Here is a 20,964-nt window from a genome sequence, read left to right on the forward strand (position 1 = left end):
CTGCCTGAGCTTATGTCTTGGCTCTGCCACCAAATAGCTACCAGCTGTGTGATCGTGGCCAAGTAACCCACCCACTCCCCCCCCGGATCGGTCTCCTCATCTCTAAAGTGGGAGACAGTGGTACTGTGGTGGAATCAAACTTATAGGCCACTCCTGCCATTGAAAGTTAATTCCCTGCCCCTTATATCTGGGAAGAGCCTTAGTGACTTGCTTGACCAATTAAAACCCAGCAGAAATTCTGAAACTTCCAAGGCTAGATCATAAGAAGACTTGTACCTTTCACCTGGGCCTCATAGAATGCTCCTTCTCAGAACACAGCTGTCATGCTAGGAAAAGCCAAAGCCGGCCGGGCACAGTGGCTCACGCCTGTAATCCCAGCACTTTGGGAGGCCGAGGCGGGCGGATCACGAGGTCAGGAGTTTGAGACCAGCCTAGCCAACATGGCGAAACCCTGTCTCTACTAAAAATACAAAAATTAGCTGGGCGTGGTGGCGGGCACCTGTAATCCCAGCTACTCGGGAGGCTGAGGCAGAAGAATTGCTTGAACCTGGGAGGCGGAGGTTGCGGTGAGCCGAGATTGTGCCATTGCACTCTAGCCTGGAGGATTATAGCGAGGAGGACTATGAGGAGGACTAAGAGTGAGATTTCGTCTCAAAAAAAAAAAGCAAAAAAAAGAAAAGCCAAAGCCACAAGAAAAGGCCACACACAGGCACTCCGGCTGACAGTCCCAACTGAGCTTCCAGCTGATAGCCAGCATCAACTGCCAGCCCTGGAAGGGACCTTCCTGGATGTCTAGCCAAGGTGAACATTCAGCTGACTGCAGCCCCAGCTGACATCTGACTGCAACCTCATGAGGAGCAATAATGCACACGAAATGGTGACAACGAAGTGGGGTGGGTGGCTCATGCTTGTAATCCCAGCACTTTTGAGAGGCCAGGGCGGGCGGATCACCTGAGGTCAGGAGTTACAGAACAGCCTGGCCAACATGGTGAAACCCTGTCTCTACTAAAAGAAAATACAAAAATTAGCCAGGCATGGTGGTGTGAGTCCCAGCTACTCAGGAGGCTGAGGCAGGAGAACTGCTTGAACCTGGGAGGCAGAGGTTGCAGTGAGCCAAGATCGCACCCTTGCACTCCAGCCTGGGCGACAGAGGGGACTCAAAAAAAAAAGAGGCTGGGCGCCATGGGTCACGCCTATAATCCCAGCACTTTGGGAGGCCAAGGTGGGTGAATCGCTTGAGGTCAGGAGTTCGAGACCAGCCTGGTCAACATGGTGAAACCTCGTCTCTACTAAAAATACAAAAAATTAGCTGGATGTGGTGGCACATGCTTGTACTCCCAGCTATTTGGGAGGCTGAGGCAGGAGAATTCTTGAACCCGGGAGGCAGAGGTTACAGTGAGCTGAGATCATGCCATTGCACTCTAGCCTGGGTGAGAAGAGTGAAACTCTGTTTCAAAAAAAAAAAAAAGAAATGCCGACAACGGGGCCCACATATCGTGGTGAGTGCCACTGCCCCAACACTGTCACTGTCTTGTTCTCTGCCAGTCCTGGTTCAGGTAGCCTCTCTCATTCCACCTTCCACATCCCACATGAGAAGGCTCCTGAACAGGCAGCTCAGGGCAGTCCTCTGGGTGAGGGAAATTAGGCGGCCTAGGCTCTGGTTCTGGCTCTGTCCATGACCAGCTGGAGGACCCTGGGCCAGCCCTTTCCCCCATGACCCTTAGTGAGCCTATCGGGATCGTGGAGACACTCAGCCACCACTGCCAATGGCTTGGGTGATCCTGGGCCAGTTCTATGGGCTCTCTGAGCCTTAGTTTCCATGACTGTAAAATGGGGATAATTCCCCCCACCTACAAAGGCTGGGGTGAACATTCAACGAGGTGACGACTCCAGCCTGCCAGCTTAGAGCCAGGGTGTGCCCTGGCTGCCCGGCCTCATCCTGTCTCACCAGAACCATTGATCCAGCCTCCTCCTTGCCCTGACATGAATCTCTGATCTTCCCAACTCAACATCTGGCCCCGTCCCTCCCCTGCCCCAAAGCCCTGCATGGCTCCCTACCACCCTAGGAGAAAGTCCAGTTCCTTAACCTGCTGTTCAGACCCTCGCTTTGTTTCAAATCACCCCACTGCTTACAGCTCTAATGGGAGCTGGGCCTTTGTACAAGCTTCTCCCTCTGTCTGCAACATATTATCGCTTCCCACCACCAGCCCTCTTCCTGATGCCCTCTAGCTGGGTTAGGTGCCCCCTCTCCAGTGTTCTCACATCCCATTATAACCTTCATTCCCCTGGGCCAGGAACATCTATGTCCAGGTCTGTCTCCCTGCAGCCTACAAGGCCCATAGGGCAGGGCTGGATGTGGGCTTAATTCCCTCTGCAGCATTGCCCAGACCTGGGCTTGGCAAAGGCTCAGGAAATGCTGGATGATGGAATGAAGAAATACACAAAAGAAGGAATACTAAATCTGGAAGCTCTCCCTGAGGCTCTGACCAGAGCCCCCAAGAACATCAGACACAGACCCCACCCATGCTCTGGGGAGCGCAGAAGAATCATTCAGCACGGCCACACAACCAGACCTCCCAGAGTCTTACCAGCCTCAACCAAACTATAAAGCTCTGTTCCTGGAATCACAAGTACATCTTTGTTAAGTGCCTGCCGGAGGCCGGCTCACCATCTGCCTCCCCAAGTTCTTCCCTAAGTTGAAGGTCTTGTGTTTCCACCCAACCCCCATACCATTCCAGACAGAAATCAATCCCAAACCCCTCCTGCTCAAAAGCAGGATGCCTCTTATCCATGGGATGTTATAAGGACTAGGACTGGGCTGGGTGTGGTGGCTCACGTCTGTAATCCCAGGGCAGATCATTTGAGGCCAGGAGTTTGAGACCAGCCTGGCCGACATAGAGAAACCCCGTCTCTACTAAAAATATAAAAATTAGCCAGGCATGGTGGCAAATGCCTGTAATCCCAGCTACTCAGGAAACCGAGGCACGAGAATCACTTGAACCTGGGAAGCAGAAGCTGCAGTGAGCTGAGATGAAGCCATTGCACTCCAGCCTGGGCAACAGAGCAAAATTCTGTCTCGGAAAAAAGAAGAAAAGTCTAGGACTAGATAAAGCGTGAACATAACACAAAAGTTAGTAGGTTGGTTGTTTATCTTTTTTTTTTTTTTTTTTTTCCTGAGACAGGGTCTCGCTCTGCTGCCCAGGCTAGAGTATAGCAGTGCAATCTCGGCTCACTGAGACCTCAGCCTCCTAGGCTCAAGGGATCTGCCCACCTCAGCCTCTCCAGTAGCTGGAACTATAGGTACATGCCACCACCTACCACGCCCAGCTAATCTTTTGTAATTTTTTTGCAGAGACAGTGTCTCTAACTCCTGGGCTCAAGTAATCCTTCCATCTCAGATTCCCAAAGTGCTGAGATTACAGGCGTGTGCCACTGCCCCTGGCTGGTTGTTTATTTTATAATAGATAGAGGAAGATGTTGGTTCTTATAGGTAAGAAGTGACAGGCATTGGTAAGAACAGAAGATCATCAAGGGGGGTCTGGAGGTCTCCCAGACTCCCCCCTCACCCCAACATCTACCCAGTTGGTCCCCAAGTCTCATCGGTGAAACTCTACAAACATCTATTGTACTCTCTACACCTCTCCACCCCTCTAAGCCCCTGCCCCAGTTAGGAACTCATCCTCTCTTGTCAGATCAGCTCACCAAGTCTCCAGTCTGCCCCCCACCCAGCCTGAGGGCAATGCCCTACTCCTGCTCAAAACCTCCTGTGGCTCCCCATCAACCCCAAGGGGAAGGCCAGGCTGCTCAGTGTGACATTTAAGGCCCCTCTTCCCCTGCTTCTGGCTCTCATTACCTCCCAGTCAAAAGTGCCATCAGACCAGACAAACCTAGATAGGGATCCTGAGACACTCCAGCCACCCTCATGTCTTCATAGAGACTGTTTGTTCCCTTTTCCCACTCAATAAACTCCTATGCATGCTTTAGAACCCTGTTTCAGTGGCTCCTCCTCTGTGACCTCCAGCACAGTCCTCTTTCCTCCCTAGGTACATCCACCCCACCCCTCCACTTCCCTTCTTAGCCCTGAGCACTGTCTCAGTGAACACACTGGGGGCTGAATATCTGTGTCCAGTCCCACCATTCCCAACCAGACTGAGACTTTTTTTTCTTTTTTGGAGGTGGAGTCTCGCTCTGTCACCCAGGCTGGAATCACAGGTGTGCGCCACCATGCCGGGCTAATTTTTGTAGTTTTAGTAAGTTTCTTCCTGTTGGCCAGGCTGGTCTCTAACGCCTGACGTCAGGTGATCTGCCCCACTTGGTCTCCCAAAGTGCTAGGATTACAGGCGTGAGCCACTGCACCTGACCTAACCAGTCTGGGACTCTTTAAGGCCAGAGAGTGATTTATATCCAGCACACAGACCCCTTCGCCACACACACACACACACACACACACACACACACTTCCTATTCTGTTCTCATCCCACTAGCTTGACAGGAATGGCCCCCAAGCTGGGGACAGGTAGACATGCTAACACCAAGAAACATGCCTTCATCCACACCCCACACAGCAGCCAGAGAGATCTTCTAAAACATAAATAAGATCATGTCCTCTCCCTGCTCAAAACCCTTCCATAGCTCCCCAGAGCCCCCAGACAAAGACAAAGCTCCACAGCCTCCCAAGGGAGGCCCTGCATGATCCAGGCTCTGTCACACCTCTGGCCTTTGCCCAAGACCTCCCCTGTCTGGAGGCCAGCTTCTACATCCACTACTCTGTGAGGCCTTCCTGGGCTTCTGCAGGTACTGCCTTTCAACTTCTCTTCCACCCCTGTATTGCCCTCAGGATACAGCTCAAAATCACATAGCCCTACACCTGCTGGCTCCTCCCACCCTGCAGCCTCTGGCTCATTCATTGTCTTGTATTCTGTGTTTTTGTTTAAGATGGAGTCTCGCTCTGCTGCGCAGACTGGAGCGTAGTGGCCCAATATCGGCTCACTGCAACCTCCAGGTTCAAGCGATTCTTGTGCCTCAGCCTCCTGAGAGCTGGGACTACAGGCGTGTGCCATCACACCCAGCTAATTTTTATATTTTTAGTAGAGATGCTGCCCAGGCTGGTCTCAAACTCCTGACTTCAGGTGATCTGCCAGCCTCGGCCTCCCAAAGTGCTGGGATTACATGCATGAGCCACCATGCCCTGCCAGTATTCTATGTTTTAACACACTGGATTTCTAGTTCTTCAAAAGCATCACTCTCCTGCTTCCCCGCCTTTGCACGGCTATTCTTGCCTGGAATGCCCTTCTGCTCCCTCCTACAAATGCCTCTGATCTCAGCTATACCCCAGGTTAAGTCACATGTCTTCACAGAGAAAGAGCCACTGAGGCATGCATAGGAGTTTATTGGGTGGAAAAGGAAAACAAACAGCCTTGGAGTGGGTTTGTCTCTCCCACTGACTGGGAGCCCAGAAGGGTAGGGCTGGGGCCTTTCCTCCCACTCCTGACAGATTCCTATTGGTCCTTTAGGTCTCAGCTTAGACATTGCCTCCTCCAGGAAGCCTCTCTCTGTTCTCCCTGGCCCCAGATCAGGCACTTTCTCTGGGCTCTCCCAGGCCTGTGGGGTTCCTCCATCACAGACCACTCCTGCCTCCCACTATTAATGTGTTCGTCTCCCCAACTAGACTCCAAGACCTAAGTCACTGGGGATTGCTGGAGCTGTCTCAGTCTGGGCTATGTCCAATGGCAAACATAATGTCTGGTACATGAATGACTGAAGAAAAATGCTTTTATTGAAGTACTTTACAAATAACAACAATAATAATCCTAATGCCATTTATTGAACAGTTGCTATATGCCACACATCAGGCACGTTAAATACCTGTTTTCATTTCATTCCATCAACTCTTATGAGGTGAGTACTGTTGTTATCCCATTTGTGGGGGGAAGGAAACCAAACCTTAGAGAAAGAAAGCCACCTGCTCAAAGTCACAAAGCTAACAATAAGAAGCCAGGCACAGTGGCTCACACCTACAATCCCAACACTTTGGGAGGCTGAGGTGCGAGGATCGTTTGAGCCCAGGAGTTCGGGACTAGCCTGGGCAACATGGTGAGACTCTGTCTCTACACACTCAGTTACTTGGGAGGCTGAGGTGGGAGGATCACTTGAGCCCAGGAGGTCGAGGCTGCAGTAAGTAAATTGTGTTGGTACCATTGCACTCCAGCCTGGGTGACAGAGTGAGGCCCCCATCTCAAAAAAAAAAAAAAAAAAAAAAAAAAGTAGTAGTAGAACGAAATTCAAAGCCAGATGATTGGACCCAGACCCTGAGTTCTTAACAGTTACCCAGAAGACCCGGCACTGATGCTCCTGTAAATTGTAAATCTGGGTGTAGGTGCATCTCCCCCACCAGACTTGGAGGACTTCCAGGGCAGGGCCCAGGTTGGCTGCAACCCTGGGTGTCAGGCATTTTAGAGCAAAAGACCTGGACCAGAACCGAGCTCTGGGAATGTGGTGAGTGGATGAATGCACACATGAATGAACTAGCAGCGAATTAGTGAGTGACCCACGCGGCCCCACTCACCCTCGACGAGCCACTCGCAGTTGCCATTGACGCTGTAGTTGCCCGCACCATCCGTCACGAAGCCTGGCGCCTCCCGCAGCACCTGCCGCTGCCCCTTGCAGTCCCCCGCCCGGGCCCCAGGGGACAGCGACCCCAGCACGGCCAAGGCCAAAGCCAGTGCCGTGGCCAGAACCTTGCCCAGGGCCATCGCCGCCTCCTGCACTGACCCTTAGCGCGGGGACAGGCCGTAAAAACCTGGAGAGGACCCTCTACCTGGGGTGAGGCCCCGCAAATGCGACCTCTATAGGCATAACATGGCCTTGTAGACCGAAGAGGTCCCGGAGACGCAGTCCGGGCGAAGGGAACGGCCACTGCTGACAGGCTGTGGAAGCCGAGGGCTGGGCCCTACAGAGCGATGGAAGGCCCTGTATATGGAGTCATTATGGACGGGGCCGATCCCTAGGGACCGTAGGGGTCCCCTATAGACACGGGCCTCCATAGGGGGCCGATCCCATAAACAGTGTCCAGCATTACAGACTCAGGCTGCTGCAGGCCAAACGGACCTTATAGACGGCTGGGTCCCCAGGGGGCGAAGGGCTCTAAGGCCCGGCAGAAGCCTCCATAGAGGCTGCGGGCAGGGACAGGCCAGGCTCGGATGGTCCAGGAGAGACTCCTCCAGCCGGGGGCGGGGCGCGAGCGGGTGCCGGGGGCGGAGCCTGTCTTCAGGGGCTCGGGCCTGGACCCCATAGACCCAATCCCTTTGCTCACCCACCCTCGCCTCCCTCCGAAGCCGGATGGGCCAGATCAGAGAGACGAGGGGACGCTTCGGCCAGAGCGGCCGCGGGAAGACCCGCTGTGGGAGGGCGAGGGGGCGGGAGCCGAGCAGCCGCTGTGGGAGAGACGGCTGAGAGGAGGCGAGAAGTTGCAGAGCGGCCGGTCAGAGCGGCCCTGGGAGGACTGCGGAGCGCCCAACCCCCAACCCTCCATAAAGGGACACTTCCGGGGAAATTCCCCGCCCATTTGTTCCCAACCGCATGCGCAGCAGCGTCCTCCTGGAAGGAGAGAAAATTACATATGCGCAGTGCTAAGATCGCAACCCAAACTCTGGGTGCCTGTGGTTCAGCAAAGCATGGGCCACTGGAGGGCGCCTCTACCTCTGAGTGAGGAAAGAAAGGCAAAAATAAAGGAGCGGTGCAAGACACTGCTAGATGTTTGAACATCTTCAATGTTCCCACATTCTGGGGCAACATAAAGATCAGGTTATACAGGCCCCTGCCTCCGGTTCAAAATTCCCATTTCACAGATGGACACAGTGAGGTGCCAAGCCTGACATAGTTCTGGCTCAGCCCCGCCGCTGAACACCGTCAAGATGCAAAAGAAGCCATGTTATAGATAAAAACGAATCCTTTTTTATTTTGGCAAGAAGGGGGAAAATGTCTTTCTGCCAGGGACCCGAGGGAAGGCCCCCGGAATGGAGATGGGGCAGACGGAGCACGGGTCCGAGGTCACAGATCCGAGGGAGGGTTTCAGGGTCGAGACCAGCATCGCAATATCCATCCCGGGGTCGCAGAGTCCTGGAGAGTCACAGGCAGGGTCCCGGCGGTCACCACGGGTGTTCCGGAGTCCAGCGGGGTCAGAGGTCTCGAAGGGGGCCCGGGGGCCGGAGGTCACGGAACAGCGGGAGCCCAGAATCCGGCGCCGCTCGGGGCAGGGGCTGAGGGAGGGGACGGGGAGAGCGGCTCCCGCGGGACCGTTTGGCACAGAGGGGAGGGGGGCGGGACGCAGCGTACCCAACCTGGGCGCGCGGGGTGGGAAGGGTCGGGAAGGCCCGGGATGGCCGAGCTCTCGGGCCGGAATAAAGCAGGGGTCTGGAGCCCGGCCGGGGCCCGGTCATGGCCCAGGGGGCAGGGGCGGGCAGGGGTGCTCAGACCGGGGGTGCGGTGCCCCCGGCCGTGTGCATGCTGAAGTATTCGGTGAAGCCGGTGTGCGGCGCCCCCGTCTGGGGCGCGAGCGGCTGGTAGGGCGGCGTCGGGCCGTCCCAGCCCGGATCGGCCGCCTTGGGGAACCGAGCGGGAAGTGGGGGGGAGGCTGCGCCCGGCTCGGCCATGGTCACCACGCGGCCCCTCGGGGCCACCGCCGCCGCCACCGCTGTCTCCTCCACCTGCTTCCCGGCCTGGGAGGGGGGTCAGGGTCAGAGGCCGTCCAGGACCCTCGGGGGGCAGATGCGGCCCCGAAGGCCCGTCCCCCTCCCCCGGAGAACCCTTCCACCCCAGGTGTGGACGCACGTGTCAGTCAGGGAAGGACTGGGTGGCGGGGCGCCTGGGCAGCGGGGCCAGGTACTCGAAGGGCGGCGTTGGGGCGCGCGGGGCGAACTCCGGCGGCGGCCGGGGAGCTGGGGGAGAGCCGCGGAAGGCGGGCGGTGGGGGCAAGGCGCAGGGAGTCTGCGGGGGTGTGCGCAACAGCGCCAGGACCCAGTCAGGCAGGGTGGGCGCGGGCGCCAGGGGACGGTCGCGGCGCGGCGTTGGGACGCGGGGAGTGCGAAAAGCAGGGGGAGGGCTCAGGCGCCCGGGCGCTGGGGGCGGCGGCGGGGCCGGGAGCGGGGTCAGGTACTCCAGGGGCGGCGCCAGCAGCTCCTCGGGCGCTAGGGCCGCGGGGCTTACGGAGGTGGCGGGCGGGGGGATGGAGAAGAGCTCCGTGAAGTTGGGCACCGAGTCGCTGATAAACGTCACGTTCCCATAGACGTGCTGCGGGAAGGCCTTGTCAGCGGATTGGCTCCCTCCGGGTCCAGGGACTCCGGCTGATGCGATCTGAGACGTGCGCACGTGGTACGGGAAGTTCTTGTTGGCCGCTGATGGGCGGGTCATGATCTGAGGCCAGGGCCAGGAGCAGGTGTGAGAGGCACTGTCAGGCCGAAGGCTGTCCCCATAAACTCGGGGTCCGAAGGATTCCCTTTCACTTGACATCCCCCACACTTCCCTGAAGCCATTCACACTGGATTAGGCGCCCCCTCTGGGCTCTCAAAATGCCCCGGACCCTCACCTTTTCCCTTCAACACAACTCAGCCTGTGCTTCCTCCATCAGAGCCCTGATCACTGAGCTGTCACTGATTGGTTAGGGTCAGCGTCCTGCACTGTATGATAGCCACTGGCTGCATGTAGCTTAAATTTAATCAAAATAAAATTTAAATTTTGGTCAGTCACACTCCTCACTACACACTCACTATGCACTACCCACATTCAAGTGCTCAACAGCCACATGTGGTTAGTAGCTCCCATATTGGAAAGTGCAGATAATAGAATATTTTCATAAATACAGAAAGTTCAATTGGACGGCAACTAATAGACTCTAAAATGTCTCGGTGAGGCAGGAACCAGACTCTTCTGTTCCCTACTGCGTCCCTAGTACCTTCTAGAACCATGCCTGGCGCATATAAGCCTTCAATAAATATTGGTGGGTCGGGCGCCATGGCTCACGCCTGTAATCCCAGCACTTGGGGAGGCCGAGGCGGGCGGATCACCTGAGGTCAGGAGTTTGAGACCAGCATGGCCAACATGGTGAAACTCCGTCTCTACTAAAAATACAAAAATTAGCCAGGTGTGGTGGTGCGCCTGTAATCCCAGCTACTTGGGAGGCTAAAGCAGGAGAATTGCTTGAACCCAGGAGGCAGAGGTTGCAGTCAGCCGAGATCATGCCACTGCACTCCAGCCTGGGCGACAGAGCAAGATTCCGTCTCGAAAAAAAAAAATTTAAATAAATAAATAAATAAATATTGGGGGAATGTAGGGATGTCTGGTACCAGTTAGTCTGATAGGCTGTGAAGGCAGGGACTGAGTGTGACTCCATCGCCATATTTACGGAAGCCTAACACAGCTCCTCTAAGGTTGTACTGAAAAAAATGAACAAGGAGCTGAAAGCAATGAGCATTGGGATACCCAGGTGGAGCTGTGCTGAGCTAACGCGAGCATCCTTAGGAAGGAAGCTGGCTGAGATACAGCAGGAAGGGCGCTGCGCTTGCCATTCTGAACCTGCATCCCACCTCTGGGATCTGTAGCTCACTGAGTATGGGATCTGGGGCATGTTGATTAAACTCCCTGAGCCTCGCTGTGGGGAAAAGGGATTGTAGCGCCTACTTGGAAAGATGAGAGGGTGGAAATGAAAACCACTGGTGCAGAGCCCCGCACATGATGGGTTCTCAGCATTTCTCCTCTTTCTGTCCCTTTCTGACTTCCTGCAGAGCTTCAGGATGGACTGGCCTGCGAAGGTGAGCGAGTCTGTACCTAAGTCAGGCTCTGCGGCAAAGGATGGGGACCTGTCCCCTCCCTCGGTGGCTAGGCCCACTCCCTACACAAGGTTCCCTCAGTAGGGAACAGAAGAGTCTGGTTCCTGCCTCACCGAGACATTTTAGAGTCTATTAGTTGCTGTCCAGTTGAACTTTCTGTATTATGAAAATATTCTAGGCCGGGCGCGGTGGCTCACGCTTGTAATCCCAGCACTTTGGGAGGCCGAGGCGGGTGGATCCCGAGGTCAGGAGATCGAGACCATGGTGAAACCCCGTCTCTACTAAAAATACAAAAAATTGCCTGTAGTCCAGTATCGAGGTGAGGCAGAGAATGGGTGAACCGGAGGGAGTTGCAGTGACCCGTGGCCATGATCCAGCCTGGGTGACAGAGGAGATCCGTTTCAAAGAAAATATTCTATTATCTCTATTGGGTCAGTAGAGACACTGCTCCTGTCCTCCACCCCACCCTATAGCCCCACCTGTCCCAGTCAGAAGCTGGGACACTGGGTCATGCCTGTTTCCCTTTCTGGTTCCCCTTCATTTCAGACCTTATGGTCTGCTGGAGAAGGATAGGGTTCAAAGTATTTGCCTGCCGCCAAAGGCCACGGAGCCCTAGCACGTCACTTCTCCTCTCTGGGCCTTAGCTTCCCCGCTCTATGTAATGGGAACAATGTCAATTATCCACCCTCTCCTGGAGCTGCTCTGCCAATTAAACAAGAGGGCAGGAATAAATGCATATGGATGTTCCTAGAATGAAACAGACTGGTTCAAGACAGGTGCCCAGTGAACAATCGATGAATACATTAATGAATATTAGAACTGTCGCCAAGAATGTCAGATAGGATGTGAACCAGGGCAAAGAATAGACGTGGTCAGGGCCAGGCGCGGTGGCTCATGCCTGTAATCCCAACACTTTTGGAGGCTGAGGCGGGCGGATCACGAGGTCAGGAGATCGAGACCATCCTGGCTAACACGGTGAAACCCCGTCTCTACTAAAAATACAAAAAGTTTGCTAGGCGTGGTGGCGGGCGCCTGTAGTCCCAGCTACTAGGGAGGCTGAGGCAGGAGAATGGCATGAACCCGGGAGGCGGAGGTTGCAGTGAGCCAAGATCGTGCCACTGCACTCCACCCTGGGCAACAGAGCAAGACTCCGTCTCAAAAAAAAAAAAAAAAAAAAACCAAAAAAAAAACTTAGCCAGGCATGGTGGCGTGCTCCTGTAGTCCCAGCTACTCCGGAGGCTGAGGCAGGAGAGGAACCTGGGAGGTAGAGGTTGCAGTGAGCCAAGATCACGCCACTGCACTCCAGCCTAGTGACAGAGCGAGACTCCGTCTCAAAAAAAAAAAAAAAAAAAAAGATGTGGTGCTGTACCCTCCTGATGCCGACCTAGGAGCCCAAAAGCTTCACCCTGTGCCACCCCAGCTGCTTCTTCCTGAACAGTGGCCTGTGATGGCAGAATGTGGGCAGGGGCAGAGGGAGAGTGGAGAGATCAAGGAGGGTGGGGAAGGCAGTGGAGATACAGAAGAGAAATGGAAGAATCTGGGGACACAGGGTCAGGAATGCAAATGGGAAGGGAGGGCAAAAAGAGAGGACGGGGGTTGAGGAAAGAGGCCAGGACACAAAGTGGGAGAAAGGAACGGAAGAAAATGGACATGGGCCCGGCAAGGTGGCTCATGCCTGTAATCCCAGCACTTTCGGAGGCTGAGACGGGTGGATCACCTGAGGTCAGGAGTTCGACACCAACCTGACCAACATGGTGAAACCCCATCTCTACTAAAAATACAAAAAATTAGCTGCATGTGGTGGTGGGCACCTGTAATCCCAGCTACTTGGGAGGCTGAGGCAGAAGAATCATTTGAACCTGAGAGGCGGAGGTTGCAGGGAGCCGAGATCAAGCCATTGCACTCCAGCCTGGGAGACAGAGTGAGACTCTGTCTCAAAAAAAAAAAAAAAAAAAAAAACAGAAGAAAATGGACTCTTAGGAGCACAGTAGAGGAACCTGCAGGAACCAAGCAGGCTCTCAATAAAGGGAGACTGACTAAAAGGAAAATGGATCAAGACCTCAGAACAGGAGGTCCAGCAGATCAGGTGTAGGAGCCTCACACATCTTCTGCCCTCAGGTCCTCCCCTCCACCCCCGACATATGCCCATCCTCACCAGGAACACGCCATGGGCGTACAAGTGGATCCCCAGCTGGATGCCATTGACAATCTTCTCCCGGGCCCACTTGGGGATGCCGAAATTGGCAATCAGGGCCATGACAGGAACCGCAAAGAACCTGAAGGGGAAGTATTGGGTCAGTAGAGACACTGCTCCTGTCCTCCACCCCACCCTATAGCCCCACCTCCCCTGCCATGTACACACACAGACCCCAAGCAGGTCCCAAACTGGAGGGAAGCCAGTGTGACCTTCAGAAGCCAGAGACTGAAATGGGGCAGGACTGGACTGGGAAATTCTGAGGGGCAAGAACAAGGTTCAATTTAACTCAGTTCCACACCACCCCAAATCCTGGCATCTGATAAGAAATCAATAGATAGGCCGGGCATGGTGGCTCACGCCTATAATCCCAGCACTTTGGGAGGCCAAGGCAGGCAGATCACCTGAGGTTGGGAGTTCGAGACCAGCCTGACCAACATGGTGAAACCCCGTCTCTACTAAAAATACAAAATTAGCTGGGTGTGGTGGCATGCACCTGTAATCCCAGCTATTTGGGAGGCTGAAGCAGGGGAATCACTTGAACCCGGGAGGCGGAGGCCGCAGTGAGCGGAGATTATACCACTGCACTCCAGCCTGGGCAACAAGAGCGAAACTCCATCTCAAAAAAAAAAAAAAAAAAGAAATCAGGCTGGGCACAGTGGCTCATGCCTGTAATCCCAGCACTTTGGGAGGCCAAGACAGGCGGATCACCTGAGGTCAGGAGTTCCAGACCAGCCTGGCCAATATGGCGGAAACCACATCTCTACTAAAAATACATAAATTAGCTGGGCGTGGAGGCATGCGCCTGTAGTCCCAGCTACTTGGGAGGCTGAGGCAGAAGAATCGCTTGAACTCAGGAGGCGGAGGTTGCAGTGAGCTGAGATCGTGCCACTGCACTCCAGCCTGGGCGACAGAGCAAGACTCCATCTCAAAAAAAAATAGATATTTGACGAATGAATGAACAAATGATAATAAGAAGTAAGGACTTATTGCATGCCAGGCCTGTTTCTTAGCATTTGACGTATATAAACTCATTTAACTCTCACAGTGACTCTATGAGGCAGATAAAATTTCCATCCCCGGCCGGGCGCGGTGGCTCACGCTTGTAATCCCAGCACTTTGGGAGGCCGAGGCGGGCGGATCACGAGGTCAGGAGATCGAGACCACGGTGAAACCCCGTCTCTACTAAAAATACAAAAAATTAGCCGGGCGTGGTGGCGGGCGCCTGTAGTCCCAGCTACTTGGAGAGGCTGAGGCAGGAGAATGGCGTGAACCCGGGAGGCGGAGCTTGCAGTGAGCCGAGACTGCGCCACTGCACTCCAGCCTGGGCGACAGAGCGAGACTTCGTCTCAAAAAAAAAAAAAAAAAAAATTTCCATCCCCATTAAAAGGTGAGGAAACTGAGGCAGAGAGAAGTTAATGGGCTTCTCTGAGGTCACATCATCTATAAGCTTTAGAGCTGGGATCTGAACCCGGATAGTCTGGCTCAGAATCTGCCAACCTTTTTGCTATGTTATGGTGAACAATAATAATTACAATAGTTTTGGGTGTTTTTTTGTTTTGTTTGTTGTTGTTGTTTTTTGTTTGTTTTTGAGATGGAGTCTCACTCTGTTGCCCAGGCTAGAGTACAGGGGCACGATCTCAACTCACTGCAACCTTGGTCTCCCAGGTTCAAGCGATTCTCCTGCTTCAGCTTCCTGAGTAACTGGCAGTACAGGCGTGCACCACCATGCCTGGCTAATTTTTTTGTATTTTTAGTAAAGATGGGGTTTTACCATGTTGGCCAGGCTGGTCTTGAACTCCTGACCTCAAATGATCCACCCATCTTGGCCTCCCAAAGTTCTGGGAGTACAGGCATAAGCCACCCACCGCACCCAGCCTACAATAGTTTTTACCGAACATTTACTATGTGCCAGACACTCGGCCCTCATATAGTGGCCTATGCTTGCTCAAGATATCCCTTTGAGTAGATCCTTTTTTTTTTGAAGATGGAGTCGTGCTGTGTTGCCCAGGCTGGAATGCAATGACGTGATCTCGGCTCACTGCAACCTCTGCCTCCCAGGTTCAAGCAATTCTCCTGCCTCAGCCTCCTGAGTAGCTGGGATTACAGGTGCCCACCAGCATGCCCGGCTAATTTTTTTATTTTTTGGTACAGATGGGGTTTCACCATGTTGATCATGTTGGTCTCAAACTCCTGATCTCAGGTGATCCACCTGCCTCGGCCTCCCAAAGTGCTGGGATTACAGGCATGAACCACCATGCCCAGCCTGAGGAGATCATTTTTTTGTTTTCTTTGTTTTTTTTTTTTTTTTTTTTTTTTGAGACAGACTCTCGCTCTGTCGCCCAGGCTGGAGTGCAGTGGCGCGATCTCGGCTCACTGCAAGCTCCGCCTCCTGGGTTCACGCCATTCTCCTGCCTCGGCTTCCCCAGCAGCTGGGACTACAGGCGCACGCTGCCATGGCTGGCTAATTTTTTTGTATTTTTAGTAGAGACGGGGTTTCACTGTGTTAGCCAGGATGGTCTCCATCTCCTGACCTTGTGATCCGCCCACCTCGGCCTCCCAAAGTGCTGGGATTACAGGCGTGAGCCACCGCGCCCAGCGAGATCCTGTTGTTTTATGGGTAAATGTGATGCACTTCTTGTGAAAGTAATTTTTCACAAAGTGAGTAAGTCGCAGATTTTGGGTGACAGCTGCCTGAGTGAAAAGCCCATCTTCCTCACTATGGAGGGTCTGAGATGGGGGGCAACCACTTCTGGGGAGCCTCGAGAGGGAGGCAGGGACAGGCTGGGGCCCACCAATTCTCACCAGAGGGTATAGGCAGCAAAGAAGGGCACATAAAAAGGCTGCTTCTCGGGAAAGTGTCGCAGTGAGACAAGCACAGCATAGCAGAACCACACGTAGGCCGCCACCTGCAGTCCAATGAGCCCGTAGCCGGCCGGCGACTCATACGTGTACAGTACCTGGCCTGGGTCAAAGAACTAGACCCGCAGGAGAGGGTCCATCACAGCCTGGCCTCCTCCCCTCTATTAGGGTCCCCGGACCCCACCCCTGGGCACTTGGGAACACAGGTACTCGGTCAGAATACAAGCAACAGGAGAGCCAGGCATGCAGACGGAAGCATATTGAGGTAGAGAGAGAGGGTGAAAAAGATAGGAAGAGAATAAATCAGTTACTGTGTGCTCAACACAGGGCTAAACACCTCCCATGTGTTTTTCCATCAGCATCTACTCAGCGAGGTAGGTCTTACTACTGCTCCATTTCACAGAAGAGGAAACTAAGGCTAAGAGGGAAGCCCTTTGGCCAAAGCCATACAGACGATAGAAAGCCTTAGAGGGGATCCATGGGGTAGGTAAGATCCTCCCAATTTTCCAAGAAGAAAATGGGCCCAGAGACGGGGGTCATCACCCAAGGTCAGGCAGCTAGGAAGTGGGAAAGCTGGTGTGGAATCCAGGTCTGTGTGACCCCTGAACTCTTAGTCACGATATTGAGCACAAATGTGACAGAGAGTGAGAGACGGAGAAGAAAGCTGCTGCGGGATGGTGAAGAGAGGAGGAATCACTTAGACAGATGGGAAAGCAGAAAATCGAAGAGTGGGAGAGAGAGCGAGCCAGCAGGAGCACGATGTGGGCAAGGGTGAGCAGGCAGGTCAAGGGGGAGGCAGTGCCAAAAGCAGGGGAAGGCGGGGCCCGGCCAGGGGCCAGTGGGACTCACTTCCGCCTCGTAGATGAGCAGCACCACATGGGTGAGCGTGTACAGGGTCATGTAGACAGACAACTTCACGGAGCCCGCGTGGCTGATGCGGCCCCTGGCGGCAGGCCATGAGGGGAGACAGCAGGGTGGGGGCCGTCAGGGAGGAGGATGCACCAAGCCCCCCAACCCTGCCCCTGCCCTGCTCCCCCACCAGCCGCCCCACGAGCATGCCCTGCCCGGGCACCGTGTCACCGTGAATCCCTTCCCCAGGAGGATGAGCATCAGCAGGAAGATGAGGAAGCTGGAGGAGAAGAGCAGCTTGGCTGGGAGAAGGGAAGAGGGGGCGGCTCAGAGCCAGGCTCAGACCCGATGCCCAACCTGAGCCCTGGGCTCCACCCTCTCCCCACCCAGCTTCATTCTCACCCAAGATCTTCACACTCTCGTTGCCAATGCCATCGGTGGCATATTGACCCCAGTAGATGCAGAAAAACAGGAGGCTCAGGACTGGGGGGAGGATGGGCAGAGAAGAAAGGATAGAAAGCAGCTCTGGGGCATCACTGTCCTCTAGCATTACCATCCAGGCGGTCTGAACCCCACCTCCTCCCTCAGGACTCCAGACCTTCTACCCCGACTCACCTGCTAGGAGAATCTGGAGTCCAGCCCCCAACCCTGCTCCCCAAGGACCCAGGGGTCCAGGTCCCCACCCCCTCCCCACTCAGACCCAGGGGTCCAGGCCCTCCCCCACCTCAGACCCAGGGGTCCAGGCCCCCACCCCCTCCTCCCTTCAGACCCAGGGGCTCAGGCCTCCACCCCCTCCTCACTCAGACCCAGGAGTCCAGGCCCCCAGCCCCTTCTCCCTTGGACCCAGGAGACCAGGCCCCCAGCCCCTCCTCCCCCAGGACCCAGGAGTCCAGGCCCCCAAGCATTCCTCTTAGGCCCAGGTGTCTGGCCCCAAGTGCCTTCTCTTTCAGAACACAAAAGTTGGGACACGGAACCTCACCCTCTACTCCTGCTGCGGCCATGAACATTTTATAAGTTGTGTGCAGCAACTGACGACCTTTCAGCAAATCTAGGAAGCAAGGTAGGGAAAGGCTGTCCACAGGCGGAAAGGGAGAGCAGCTCACCTCCCCCAACCCTGCTCCCTCCTCTCTCCTCCCCCACACCCCATGTGCCAGACTCACATCCAAAGTAACAAGAGAGGAAGAAGATGAGGATGAAGATGAGGAGGAAGGTCACATCTGTCTCCAGGATCCCTGCCGATTTGGTAGGAGTAGTAAGGTTCATTCAGGTGGATGTCCCCTCAGAGGGCACCCAGCTCTGGTGTCCCACAGAGAGCCTGGTTTCTGGGTCCCCACGTGCTCACCAAACTCATCAGCGGAGAAGTGTCGTGTCCAGAAGGACTTGCCATTGGTGAGGACCATCTCATACTCCAGCTGCAATCCATCACCCTGTGGGGAGTAGGGAGGCCTAAGGGGGGCCCTGGGCAAGTTGGGGGTTGGCAGGAAGGCAAAGAGAAGGTGGTCCAGGTGGCCACCCCAGCCCCTTACCCCACACTTGCTGAGCGCAATATACCACCACCTTTCACGCACTGAGCGGAAGCTGCGGCCACTGGAGCAGCTCAGGTAGCGGGTTCCCTCCTCTGATACCACCTGGGGACAAACAAGAAGGCTGAAGCCTGTCCTTGATGCCCCGAAGGCCTCATCCTTCAGCACCTGCCCACTCCCCCAGGCTGAGCCTGCACCTGACAGCCGGACCAGGCATACTGGGTGGTGAGGTTGATGACCTGGTTGTTCTCCGGCCGGATCACTGACTCCTTGGCCAGGCAGTCCTGGGGAAGGCAGGGACAGGGTCACTCCCCCGGCCAGCAACGACCTTCTCCCGTCTCCCCCTATGCCCTCTTCACAGCCCTCACCTTGTCCCCTGCCTTGTACACGGCTGGCCACTGGGATGGGTCGTCAAAATATAGGAGGATGTTCTGACAGCACTTGGCCTGCAGACCAGAGATGTTGGGGGCCGGGAGCTGGGGCAGCCTGTGCCTTTGGAGGCCAAGGGAAGTACCCAGCCTCAGCATGGCGAGTGTTGGGGGAGACTTACCTCAGGGTAGCGGAAACGGAAGTCCAGTCGGCCGTAATCCGAGAGGAAACAAAATCTTGTCAGGAACACCCAATCCTGAAAAAGGGGCCCAGTCCGACCCTCTGCTGAGTCCTTCAAGAACTCTTTACTCCATAGACCCCCAAATTTTCTTCCCTACCCCCCAGGGACCTGGCTTCCTAAGTACTAGAAGGAGACCAGGTCATCTCCAAACTCCTTTCCTGATCCCATCACTGTGGGTCCAGGATTCCTGCCGCCCTTATTTTCTCCCTCCATTGCCCCCCAAGTTTCCTCCCCTCCATTCAAACACTCCTCCCTGCATTTCCCGGGATCCCCCAGAAAGACCTTAGGGGCCAGATGCTCATCCTGGCCACCTCGTGTCCTGGCCAATATCTAACCCCGTTCCCCCAATATCCACACTCCCCTGCACCCCACCCCGTGCTCCCAAAGACCATCCCGCGCGAGGGAATCTTCCAAACGGCCCCCTCCCGGTCCTGAGCGGGAGTGTGGCGGTGAGCTCGGGGCTGTCTGCTGAGTGAAAAGTGCTGTCCCTTCAGCACCACCTCTGCACCACCCCCCTTCCCAAACTCTGACTCTCCCAACCCGCTCCCCCTCCCCGCTCAGCTCTGACCTCAACGTCCCTCCTACAACCCCCAGGTCTGGCCGCGACCCTACAGCTCCCTTTAGCCTCGACTCTGGCCCAGTCCCCCATCGCCCTCGGCTCCATTCCCCCAAGGCTCCCGGAGTCCTCCAGGAGGGGTGGCAGGGGGCGGGGCGGTATCCGCTCCCCTCGCCTCCCTTGCGTCCCCCTGGGGCCGGCGGCGGCAGAGGAGGGCTCCGCATGCTCACCTCCTTGGAGCTGAGGTTGCCCCTCACGTACTTGGCCCGGGCGCGGGGGGGCAGTGACAGCAGCAGGAGTAGCAGCGACGGCAGCAGGCGGCGCAGCGCGGGCGCGCGCGGGGGCTCCATTCCGCCCGCTCCGGCCCCGGCTCCGCTCCGGCTCCCGCTCCGGCCCGGCGACGGAGGCGAGAGCGCGCGGGCTGGCCAGCGCGCGCCCCCGATTAAAGGGGCCGCCGGGCGCTGCGCTCCCCGCCCCCTCCTCCAAGAGGGCCCAACCTGACTCCTGTCTTCTCCGCGTGGGAGGGGGACGTTCATCCTCTGCCACCCCGCCCCAGCTCTCCCCTCCTGGAGTCCCGTAGATACCTATGGTTTCCTGTGTCCTAAACTGAACTCAGTCTTCCAAAGCCATGCCTCCTCCAGACTGCCTTCTCCGGATCCCCAGACCCATGCTCTGTCCTGGCCTCCCCTTAATGTAGTCCCCAAACTAATTTTTTTTTTTTGAGACAGTCTCGCTCTATCACCCAGGCTGGAGTGCAGTGGCGCGACCTCAGCTCACTGCAACCTCCACCTCCCAGGTTCAAGCAATTCTCCTGCCTCAGCCTCCTGAGTAGCCGGGATTACAGGCGCCCACCACCACGCCCGGCTGATTTTTTTGTACTTTTAATAGAGACAGGGTTTCACCATGTTGGCCAGGCTGGTTTCGAACTCCTAATCTAAAGTGATCTGCTCACCTCGGCCTCCCAGAGTGCTAGGATTACAGGTGTGAGCTACCGTGCCTGGCCAACAAGTCTTTGATTGCCCATCACCACCTCTATTGCAGCCATCCCCAGCTGTGTCCATTCCGGAGTTGCCAGCGTTCTAGATCTGATGCACCCTGCGAAGTGCCCACGGAGGCACAGAGAGGGCAAGCCACTTGTTACACCACATGGTGGTGGTGGAGGCTTTAGTATAACCACCGTACCCCTCTGCCTGACCATGACCTGTCACTGCTTACCACGCTGTGAAACTGGGTTGCTGTGAGAGACAGAGGTGGTAGTGTGAGATAGCCAAAAGCATGTTTCAGATCCAAGTTGAAATAACTTGCTTGGGTTCATTCAAATCCCAGCCTGGCCCCTACTTTGTCACTTGTCCACCATAAGACCTGGGCCAAGTCATTCAGCCTTGTGATCTCCTAGCCCAGTCCCCTCTATGTGGGTATCAACCCTGTGGTTTCCCAGTGGACAACAGCAAGCCCTAGAAAGGCTTTTCAGAGTAGAGGCCATGCCCTTCACCTTGATTTTCCTGATCAGACTCCAACAAACATTTCTAGCTTCATCCTTCTCCACT

General features: G+C 55.4%; 3 protein-coding genes across 6 annotated transcripts in view; all 3 read right to left on the reverse strand.

Moving 5' to 3' along the window:
• MEGF8 (multiple EGF like domains 8) overlaps window positions 1-7,415 on the reverse strand; it is a 51,734-nt gene extending 44,319 nt beyond the window's left edge. Inside the window, exon 1 of one of the 2 annotated variants that reach the window (XM_032172735.2) lies at window positions 6,566-7,414. In XM_032172735.2, coding sequence (XP_032028626.1) covers window positions 6,566-6,752 — 187 coding nt within the window. In that variant the 5' untranslated portion in view covers window positions 6,753-7,414. Of the gene's footprint in view, window positions 1-6,565 lie in introns of both variants that reach the window. The other variant, XM_032172736.2, reaches the window with a different exon arrangement.
• LOC116480610 (carcinoembryonic antigen-related cell adhesion molecule 1-like) overlaps window positions 1-20,964 on the reverse strand; it is a 1,172,951-nt gene that overhangs the window by 636,383 nt on the left and 515,604 nt on the right.
• On the reverse strand, window positions 7,931-19,835 carry TMEM145 (transmembrane protein 145). 3 transcript variants are annotated; one of them, XM_032172761.2, is made up of 15 exons: window positions 19,648-19,835; window positions 18,802-18,876; window positions 18,620-18,697; window positions 18,449-18,535; window positions 18,255-18,356; window positions 18,071-18,155; window positions 17,889-17,960; window positions 17,708-17,776; window positions 17,131-17,211; window positions 16,952-17,030; window positions 16,729-16,822; window positions 15,823-15,995; window positions 12,979-13,099; window positions 9,205-9,411; window positions 7,931-8,717 (listed from the first exon to the last, which is right to left on the reverse strand). In XM_032172761.2, the coding sequence occupies exons 1-15, from the start codon at window positions 19,765-19,767 to the stop codon at window positions 8,469-8,471; spliced, it is 1,692 nt and encodes a 563-aa protein (XP_032028652.1). In that variant the 5' UTR covers window positions 19,768-19,835; the 3' UTR covers window positions 7,931-8,468. The 3 variants fall into 3 exon arrangements, with proteins under 3 accessions (XP_032028652.1, XP_032028653.1, XP_032028654.1); XM_032172762.2 differs by lacking the exon at window positions 18,620-18,697 and having other exon boundaries at window positions 7,956-8,717; window positions 19,648-19,825; XM_032172763.2 differs by lacking the exons at window positions 18,449-18,535; window positions 18,620-18,697 and having other exon boundaries at window positions 7,956-8,717; window positions 19,648-19,825.

Source organism: Hylobates moloch, unplaced genomic scaffold (assembly GCF_009828535.3).
Source record: "Hylobates moloch isolate HMO894 unplaced genomic scaffold, HMol_V3 SCAFFOLD_13, whole genome shotgun sequence".
Classification (NCBI taxonomy): Eukaryota; Metazoa; Chordata; class Mammalia; order Primates; family Hylobatidae; genus Hylobates; species Hylobates moloch.